Source organism: Ruditapes philippinarum, unplaced genomic scaffold (assembly GCF_026571515.1).
Source record: "Ruditapes philippinarum isolate M1 unplaced genomic scaffold, ASM2657151v2 ctg18242_1_1_1_1, whole genome shotgun sequence".
Taxonomy (NCBI): Eukaryota; Metazoa; Mollusca; class Bivalvia; order Venerida; family Veneridae; genus Ruditapes; species Ruditapes philippinarum.
Window position 1 is genome coordinate 6,488 of NW_026860901.1, and position 10,817 is coordinate 17,304.

A 10,817-nucleotide genomic window follows, 5' to 3' on the forward strand; every position below is an offset into this window, starting at 1 on the left:
TGAAACAATCTGTTGAAGCTGGACATTAATCAATTATATGACATTAAAACTTTTCATTAAATAAACAACTTTGCAGTTTTGATACTCACGTTTTAAAGTAAACTGTCTTTTAAGTTACATTCCTTGTCTTTGAAATATATATTTATAAATATGATTCCTTTTGAACTTGAAAATCACGAAATATTTTTATTTTCTTATCTAACATAGCTATATTCATAGTCATGCTTGTACTAATCTTATATATATATGCAGAGACATTTTTTCTGAACGTGACAGGGCAGACATTATTTTAAAAAATGATTCATATATCGCCTTGTACATGGTATCTGAAATCTAGAGTAGATATAATTTATTATGATATAAATTATACTAAAAAAATCATATTTACAAATCAATTACAAGTTCAAAAATGTTTAAGATAGATACCTTAAAAACTAAAGAAATTATAGTACACAAATAATGTTTTTCAAGTAAAAAATACAATATCACTATAAGTATATTTGTTGAAGTATGTATAATCTATGAATGTGTATTACTTATCTCTAAGAAAAAAAAAAACACTAGAAACAGTAATAGCACTGCAAAACATAATTTGATCATTGTGCATATGAAATATCTATTGCTTTACATTGAATGTAGTGAACTTTCATTTATAAATTTTGCAGGTGATCACAACGGACTCTTATTAGGAGGCTCTGGCTACCCTTGCCGTAGCTTTTTGATGACACCCTTCCTTAATCCACAAGGCGATGCCCGATGCAGGTTTAATGAGTCACTCTGCCACACCAGAGTGCTCATTGAACAAACATTTGGCATACTGAAGCGAAGATTTCAGGTAAATATTTAAATAATAATAAACTTTCAAGCAGTTAATATTGTAAATACTCTATATTAAGACCACCAACACGACTGGAGCAATCTTATCTTAATTCCGGGATGATCTTAAGTAGTGTTTCTGTTGTAAAATCATTATTGGAATACATAACACTTATTGTAAGATTTACAAATCAAGCAGGTGCATTATGTTTCACAAGTGAGTAATGACCTAAGGAAAATATATAGCAGCATTTCAGCTTTAAAGGGTAGAAAGCTAAGAAATAATTTAACAATTACACAATTTAAAAATGGAGACATGATATTGTTTCAATATTCTTATAGTGGACTATCAAAAGGTTAGTAATATATAATTATTCTATTTAACACACATGAATATTGATCAAAATACTATGCTACTATTTTCAAGTAGGGTTTTTTCCATGTAATTATGATGTTTACAAGCGCCATTAAAATATTTTTTTTCAAACAACTATTTTATAATTATTCCCTCAAAAATTGTAAGATTTAACAAATCATAACAATTAACTTTAAAGGGTAGAAATCTAAGAAATAAAATAATTTTTTTCAAACAACTATTTAATAATTATTCCTTCAAAAATTGTAAAACAAAAATTTTGTAATGATATAGCTTTAAACATTTAAACACAGATACAATAACTTTACTATCAACTTTGTAATTTCACAAGTTTCAAGTGTATTATTTTTACAAAGAGATATGATTCAGTAAAAATGAAATTTATTAAAAAAGGCACATACAATACATTAAGTGTACATAGCACAACAGGACAAAATATCACTCTATTCTTCTTATGTACAATTTATAATTATTTTACTTTTATTACATTTTTAAGGTAAATGTTCTTTTACTAGATTCTACATTATGAAATGGATGTACAGCCAAACCAAGCAGTAGTAAACACGGTTGCAAGTGCTGTCCTTCATAACATTGGCATTATAAGAGGGGACATTATTAACAACGAAAGCAGCACAGACCCGGACAATGATAATGACACTGCACCTCAGCATAATGGTATCCAAGATGGGTCAACAATGAGAGAACATATTGTGCAAAATTATTTTTCATAAAAACTTTACTTTATTCAAACCAAGTGCTAGAGGCTTATTTATTTAATATTTGTAGAAATCCTTAAAGTAATATTACATATCAATGCTCCAGGTATTTCTTGTTTCTGACAGGAAACATTTGCTTCATAAGGTTTTTATAAACTTTTGAAAGGTTATATGGTTCATTCTGACACGACATGCATTTTTCCGTATTGAACATAGAAGCACAGAAAGTGTGTTTTATTATGCTATAAAATCACAGTTTGACATTCTCTATTTAAGAAATAATATATCCCAAACAGTGATTTTATCGCTCTATAACATCACTGTTTGGAGTTCAGATGCGAGGAATAATTTTACGAGGGCGTAGCCCGAGTGATATAACAAGAGCGATCAGAAATCACATGTGTCGTCTCATGATGGCCAATTTCATGTTGGGATAAATTTTGTGACAGATGGACAGACAGACGGACAGTGCACAACTAGACTTGGTACTGATCATTCCTGTAAAGTCTGGATAAAATTGCACCAGTAGTTTAGGAGGAGTAGTCCTGACAAGCTTTTGCGTATCTGGCAACACACAGAAAAAAAACACCTTTTTATCAAAGGGCCATAACTCAGCCGAAAATCATTCAATCGAAAAACCCGTGCAATATGCGCAAGGACTTGAGCTACAGATCAATCCTGTAAAGTTTCATTGAAATTGCATTAGTGGTATAAGAGAAGTTGTCCGGACAAACTTTAAAATTATTAAAGGGCCATAACTCTGACAAAAATCATTGAACCGGAAAATGCTGACAATATGCACAACTAGACTTGGTACTGATCATTCCTGTAAAGTTTGGATGAAATTGCACCAGTAGTTTATGAGGAGTAGTCCGGACAAGTTTTGTGACGGACGGACGGACAGACAGACGGACAGACAGACGACGGATAAGTGATCCCTATATGTCGCCACTACTCCGTAGAAGCGACACAATGATGCGCATCCGAACGACAAACAGTGATGTTATCAAGCGATAAAATCACTGATTTGGATATATTATTTCGATTCTAACACCACATCCGCAAATAAATGTTGAAGTACTTGATAGTTAAGCAAAATTGCGCCTGATTTGTTTCCGAACTTATTTTCAGCGCGTCAGATTTTTAGTGGTTACTTCACGTGTATAATGATAACGTCACATGTCTAAATATAGAACGTCAAACTGTGCATCTGTTGCATAATAACACATATTTTTGTTCTTCTATGTTCAATAGGGAAAATTGTGGGTCGTGTTAGAATTCTTAAGTATTGTTGATACCAGAAATAAATAAGTTGTCATAACATAATTAAATAAGACAAAATTTTAACTTAAAAAGACATAGATCTAGCACCAAAAAATGACTTTCAAATTAATGACCATTGTCTAACAACCATACCTTGTCATGATGAACAAGTATTTAAACTTTTATGTTTATAAATTTCATAGTTGTAATATTATTTTACTTAGTATGCAATTTTGACAAAAATGTTCATGTTAATGCTGATATCAATGCTTATCTAAGTTCCTGGGGAGATAATTATTGCAAGATTGGTGCCAGAGTTATGAACTTTCTCATTTAACATTTGGTTAATTATAAGGAGCATATATTTCAAGAATGAAGTTGATCCCTGAAATTATAAGGAAGAAACCGTAAAAAATAGCATTTTTTAAGGAAAATTCCAAGTTTAAGGGGAGATAAATGTAAAAATATTGTTGCTAGAGTTATGAATCTTATCACATAAGATGTGGTTGATGATTAGGAGCATATATTTGAAGTTGAAAACTTAAAAATGAAAAAGTTATAGAGAAAAATATGTTACTCAGCATTAAAACTTTAATCTGAAATCTGGACGCGGACGCCCGGGCGAGTAGGACAGCTATCCATATACTTTGTATAGTCAAGCTCAAAAAGGGGCAGAGTGAACTATAAGCCGTGATAGTTCACATATTAGAATTATATACAAATTCAGTGTTTTTTATCCTTATATAACTGATACCGGAATATGGCACCATTCCCAGTAGAAAATTGACAGCAAATTTCCCAATTCATGACTGATAAATTCCCTAAATAACATTGAAAATTATCTGAAAAAAAAGGCAAATTGAAAGGTAAACAAAAACAGTAATGCCAATTTGATAAGTGATATAGGATAAAAACTAACCACTTGAGTGATATTCGTACCCAGTTCATTTCGTACTTTCACACCTAAACATTATTTATGCAAAATTGTAATGATCAATAAATTTTTTAACCTCAAGTAGCAAAAATAATCATTAAATTTAACAATAAATGGTTTCAAAGTGTATATTATGCATAATTTCATGGCTCCCAATTTGAGTCAAACTGATGGATTTTTTTTCCAATCAGTCCGGTAACTGAAATTAAGTGGAGAAGTCACTTGCACTTGAATTGTATTTAATTCTAACATATGAACTATAACCTATTAATAAAAATCTATTCATCTGGCTGTATTACAAAATTGAATTCCTGTTGCAGTTTTAAAGAGTAATAAATAAGTTGGGTTTTATATAATTCATTTTCATTCTGTATTTTGATTAAATCTTGTTCATCTTTTTTAATTTGAATTTCTAGTCTTTGGTTGTCAAGTTTTACATTTTTGAGTGTCTGTTCTTCAATTTGCTCTTTGATGGTTTTCCTTCTTTTCTTTGGCTGAGTTGGTTCTGTCAATGTTGGCATTGTCGCTACAATAAATGTAAACATCAGGGGTTAAAGTGATTGTAAGTTGTATTACTTAAGAAAATGATCTTTTTTAAAAAGTCATTACCTACTTCCAAATGGCAAAAATTAAATGGTCTTCCCAACCCTTCAAAAACACGTTATCCAGAATAATTCCAAATACATCTGTATCAATAAAATTTTTTAATGCATTTACCTTCATCTTTCTATTTATGCAATTAATTTTCAAAATTATCATAATCAAAAAATGATTTGAAAACATAAAATAAAAACTTACAATTACTGGTCTTTTGTGATGTACCAACATCAGTTACAGTTGCTGTACAGCATGATGCTGTAAAGTAAAGAAAAATATCTTAAGAACGTAGCTGAAATGTATTCAATTTACAGAATCATGTCAATTTGGTGGTCAATGTCATATTTCACATGGCCTAAATAAGTACCGGCAAAATTAGATGTAATTTAACTTGATATCTGATACTTTTGCATTTACTTTGATGGCTATGTCCCCATGATATAAATAGAGGATATTTGTTTCTTTTGCATGTAAGATTGAAATATATTTTACTGAGTGAACACCAGATGCAATATGTTCATGAGTGGCATAGCCATGAGTGAAAATAGAATTGATGGTGTTGACAAATGAAAAACATTTCAAAATTTATGTGTAAAACAAATAAATTTTCTTTTTATTTCATGCTTTTTTAAGTGATTTTAACTATTTTACTGATTATACCCAGGAATGTTGCACAATCTCCTTCATGACGTCAACACTTTACGACATCACATCTTCAATTTTGAAATATAGTTCTGTTAAATTTCTCTAATGTTGTTACATTTATAACAAGATGTGTGATGACATCGTTTTTCTTTTCCTAAAGATGCAAAACTTACGTATGACAGCATTCATTTTTGCCTGTTATTCCATTTAGTAATTACTTTTACTTTATCCAGCGTAGGGTCGCGAGATCAGAAATCTCTTATAACCCCCTCGAGGTCTGACACCCAGTGATTATTATCCGGTATCAACAGTATATAACTTGTTTTTCATAACCTTATCGAGTCTGTTTTTTAGCGAATTCAGCGTTGGTGAACATACTACAGTATCTGGTAATTTATTCCATTCTGGTATTACTCTTAATGAGAAAAAATGTTTTCTTATTTCCTTTTTACATGATTTTATTTTCAACTTCATGGAATTTCCTCTGATGTTATGGTTACCAAGTTGTGCTTTTTCAAAAAATACATTGTAATCTATATCTTCCTTCCCATTTAATAATTTTCATACTTGAATGATATCACCTCTAAATCTTCTGTAAGCCAACGTAGGAATTTCCAGAATTTTTAATTGTTCTACATACGATAAATTTCTGATACATTGAACCATTTTTGTTGCTCTTTTTTGAACTCTTATGACTGCTTCAATATCTTTTTTAAATCTTGGACTCCAAATAATATTTCCATATTCAAGATGTGGTCTCATCAGTGTTTTATAAAGTTTACGAAATTGTTTTATATTTACATGTAAGAAGGTATTTCTAACCAAACCAATAACCAATTGCTTTATTAATACAATTACTTATGTGATGTCGAAATTTCAAATCCTTATCATATAATATACCTAAATCTCTTTCTTCATCACTAGATCTCAATTGTTTAGTTGTTAATTCACTTTTCATAAAATATTGATGTTCTGTGTTATTGTGTCCATAATGAATAACACAGCATTTGTCTACATTAAATTGCATTAACCACTTTTCACTCCATTGTATTAAACTATCATTGTCATTTTGTATTTGGTTAAAGTCTTCATTTACATTTGCCAGGTTAAATAATTTTGTGTCATCTGCAAAGCGACGCAAGGTACTTTTAATTTGACTTTCAATGTCATTAATGAATATAAGAAACAATATTGGTCCTAAAACACTTCCCTTTGGAACACCACTTGTTACACTACAATAGTCAGATTTACTATTATTAACAACAACACACTGAGTTCTGTTTGTAAGGAATGCTTTGATCCATGATAAAAGTGCACCACCAATACCATAAGATTGCAATTTAAGTATTAGTCTAGAATGTGGAACCATATCAAATGCTTTTTTAAAATCATAATACAAACAATCAAAATTTGTTCCTTCATCTAACCAATCAGTCCACTTTTCCATTACTTCTAGTAACTGAAGGGCACATGATCTAAGCGATCTAAATCCATATTGGGCTGCAGAGAAAAAGTTGTTAACATTCATATAGTCTACAATTATATTATTCCTTACTACTTTTTCCAATAATTTACAGGGTATACATGTCAAACTAATTGGTCTATAATTTCCTGGTGAATCTTTACTTCCTTTTTTAAATAAGGCTTTGATATTCGCAGTCTTCCAATCCATAGGCAATATTCCAGTTTCTACAGATTCAGTAAATATAAGTATTAAAGGAGAAACAATTGATGTTCTCAATTCTTTTAAAACCCTTGGGTGAAGCAAATGTGGACCACAAGATTTATTAACATTTAAATTCTCAAGAAGCTTAGTCAATACTTCTCCACTGAAATAAATGTCATTTAATGTATTTCCACCACTGCGATTTGTAATATCTGCAAGATTGTTGTTATTTTCAATTTGAAATACACTTTTAAAGAATTTATTTAGTTCATTAGCTTAATTTGTCTAAGTCACTTTCAGTATATGTACCATTTTCACATTTTAAATGAGAAATACCACTTTTTACTTTCTTCTTGGAGTTTGCATATTTATAAAAAGCTTTTTGATTATCTTCTTCTGATATTTTCTTTTTAAAAATCTGACCTTGCTTTTCTACATCTCTTTGTTGCAATATTTTCATTGTTACAATAGTTCAAATAGTATCTAAGTTCTTTTGTTTGTTGATATCTATTCCATGATTTATGTTTTTTCTTTACAGCTTTCAAGGCTGTATTTGTCATCCACAAGGGCCTCTATGTTTAAAATTTCTTTTAGGTATGTGTTTATTTACACTATTTGAATTGTTTCTTTAAAAATTAACCATTTATCCTCCAGACTTTTGTGCTGAAATTCAATACTCCAATCGATTGAACTCATTTCAAAATTTATGGAAGCGTAATCACCTCTATCATACATAAAGTTCAATTTATTTGGTTCTTCAATTTGCTCTACATTACATATAATATTTAAAGTCACAGTATATGATCACTTTTACCAACTGGTGGAAAGTGTTTCCAGTTTTTTCAATTAAAAACTCTTCATTAGTAAATATGAGGTCCAAGGTGCTAGGATTCTGGCCATTTCGAAATCTTGTGTGAAAATTCACTATTTGATATAAAAAACTATCACCCGTACTGCTTCGATGAATTCATGACTACTATGATTCTCAGGCATATTTGAAATCCAATTGATCCTATCAATCTCACGATAATTAAAGTCACCCATCACAACTATTCTACTGTAAAAACTGTCTTTTATACAGCTAAACAGAGTATTTAATTCTTTGTTATTTATATCACATGAATTTGGAGATCTGTGTACTAATTAAGATGTTTTCATGTTTATTAATTTCAACTTCACACCATAATGCTTCTTTACAAGAAATGCTATTTAGTCTTTCATAGAGAGATGCCCTTTACCTAAGCGAATAAATAATAAGGTTTCCTCTGTTACCTTTGTCAGTAAATTTAGGGATTGCAAAATAACTGATATCCTTTAATATTATAACTCAACAAGTCATAACATCTGCTGTTTTAGAAAAAAAGCTTCCGTTAATCCAATAACATCTGGCTGATGTATAAACAAATGAGCTTCCATTTCTGTCCATTTATTAGCTATACTGTCAGCATTGGTATATAAGCATTTTAAAACATCAATATTTTCTACACTAAAGTTAACAGTAGTTTCTGATGAATTTGAAGAATCTGTTATATCACTATCTGAAGAAAAAGAGTCCATACTATTACCACTATAATCTGTATCCACTTCTGAGACAAATCTAAATCTATTTTATCATCTAATAAATGTTTGAAGAAGTGTCATGTATTCCTACTACACTGTTAACAACAAATGATACATCATGATTAGTGCAATCAGAATGCTTCGAGATAAAGTCATTTTTACTATATACAACCTCATTACTTGAGGTACTAGAAACTTGTTTCAAAGAAGAAGAAAAATCAACATTAACAAAACTTGAACTATGTAAACACGAACTGTTTTTATTACTGTCTATGCAAATACACTCCTGCTGGAGCCTTCCCCTAAAGGGGAACTATGCATTAATGTTTGAATTTCAGATGTATAGGAATTGTTATTTAGACTTCCTGTCATATCTGTGTTTCTTTTAAAGAGTTCATCTTTAAGTTTTCGAAAGGTGAAGGAGGGATCTATCTCTCGACGTTTGGCAACTTCGGCCTTCATTAAATTATTCTGCTCTCTCTGACGCAAGGTATAGTCTGGAGTTATGATAATATTTTTAAATTCAGTATTTCTTTTGACAATTTTACCATTTGTGACAAATCTGTGTTTTTCAGTTTCATTTGAAAAACTTACTTTAAGGGGCCTCGGTCGGGGCCTTGGACCTGACTTTTTTTACCAAGTCTTATTATATTTATGCCTTGCTGAACAGATGCCAATTCACACATCTTTTTAACATTCTCAAGATCTCTATTTTCATTATCTTCAGAACTTTCATCTGCTTCAGGGAGACTAAATACTATAGCACTATTTTTTATCTTTTCACGCTCTTTGAAATCAATTATGGCCTGATCAACTTTAATTTCATTTAAGAGGTTAGAGTTTTGTTCCATTTGCATTTTGTCTAATCTTCCCTCCACTTTGCTTAACCTTTGATTAATAGAGTCCTGTGATTCTTTTGAGTTATTAAAAATTTGGAGCACTTTCCGTACACCTGGAACTGCCTTTTTACATCCATCACAATACCATATTATGTTTTCACTGATTTTAGATTTTGTTAATTCCTTATAAAAGCTTGACGACAAACCTGAGCAACTAATACAGTACCATCCATCACACAGTTCACATTGAATACCATCATTGATGACTTCAATTTTACATATTGAACAGATATTTTCATCAGCTATGCTATAACTATGATCATGTGACTTGTGCAAATCTTCCGAATTTACATAAGATAATTTATTTTCTCATTTGTAGATTAAACACTAGTGGCAGATTTATTGACAGTCTTATTTGAAACCAATCCTTTTCTTCTACCTGCCATAATTAATATATTAACTTCAAAATATAATTTTTATTTCCAAAAATAAATGGCGGCCATTTTGAACTTGAGCAGACGAACCATGTGCTCTTGAAGTCTTTTTCAGATTAAACAATAATAAGATAAATACACAACAATTGTTTGATAAGTACGTAGAGTGATAGTTCAAAAACTCATTTAGGGGTGTCAGTTTGTAGGGAGGGGGTTATCTAAACTTAGAACGATTTAATTTTATAGCTCCATGCTGAATTGCGACCATCTGCTAAACCGGAACCGGAAGTGCTTCTTAGTAATGATATTCCTTTCAGTCGCATTCAGATAAAGTCCAACCAAAGTGAAAATTATTTTTGATAAATTTCACTATTGGTAATTTGGAATATAATTACCTGATATATTAATTATCTGATATATTACAGTAAAACATTAGATAACACTCTTCCAAATAAGCGGGTCGCAAATAACCTCCCTTTGAGTGACGTCAAATGAGGACTCCAGCAAAATATGGCGAAGCTGTCATAAAAACTCGGAAACAGGGCTATTGGAAATTCTTGTAGGTAGTATTACGACTTATATCAATTGTTATGGCAGTACTCGATTGTTATCCAGAGTAATTTTATTTCGGTTTTATATCGAATCGCGTCTAACGCTGAAACATTATGAATGTCACATGTTTTCGCGACATGCATAGTAAATAAAAAAAAATCCGATAACGCTCTTTGGATCGTTGTGTGAATTTTACTATATGATAGAAATAGATTATTTAAAAACATCTGCAGTAGGCTCTTGTATAAAATTATTGATCGAGAAAAAGTGCTACACAAATCTGATTTCAATGTTTTTGTAGGCTGATTCAAGATGGACCTAGACAATAGCTTAGACCACAACTACTGTCAATTCTCTGAAGAATCAGAAGAGATCTACATTGCCACACAAATTACTATTATTACCAAAACAGTCGAGCA

General features: G+C 30.7%; 1 protein-coding gene and 1 long non-coding RNA gene across 2 annotated transcripts; one reads left to right on the forward strand and one right to left on the reverse strand.

The window, feature by feature from the left end:
- The first annotated feature begins 377 nt into the window (after positions 1-377).
- On the forward strand, positions 378-1,923 carry LOC132713810 (uncharacterized). Its single transcript, XM_060696485.1, has 2 exons — positions 378-835; positions 1,708-1,923. Exons 1-2 carry the CDS (start codon positions 608-610, stop codon positions 1,921-1,923), a joined length of 444 nt encoding a protein of 147 aa, XP_060552468.1. The 5' UTR covers positions 378-607.
- A 2,296-nt stretch (positions 1,924-4,219) lies between these two features.
- Positions 4,220-5,305, reverse strand: LOC132713811 (uncharacterized). The gene is made up of 2 exons (XR_009623490.1): positions 4,904-5,305; positions 4,220-4,631 (listed from the first exon to the last, which is right to left on the reverse strand). It is a non-coding gene; the product is annotated as an uncharacterized LOC132713811 (long non-coding RNA).
- Between the last annotated feature and the right edge of the window lie 5,512 nt (positions 5,306-10,817).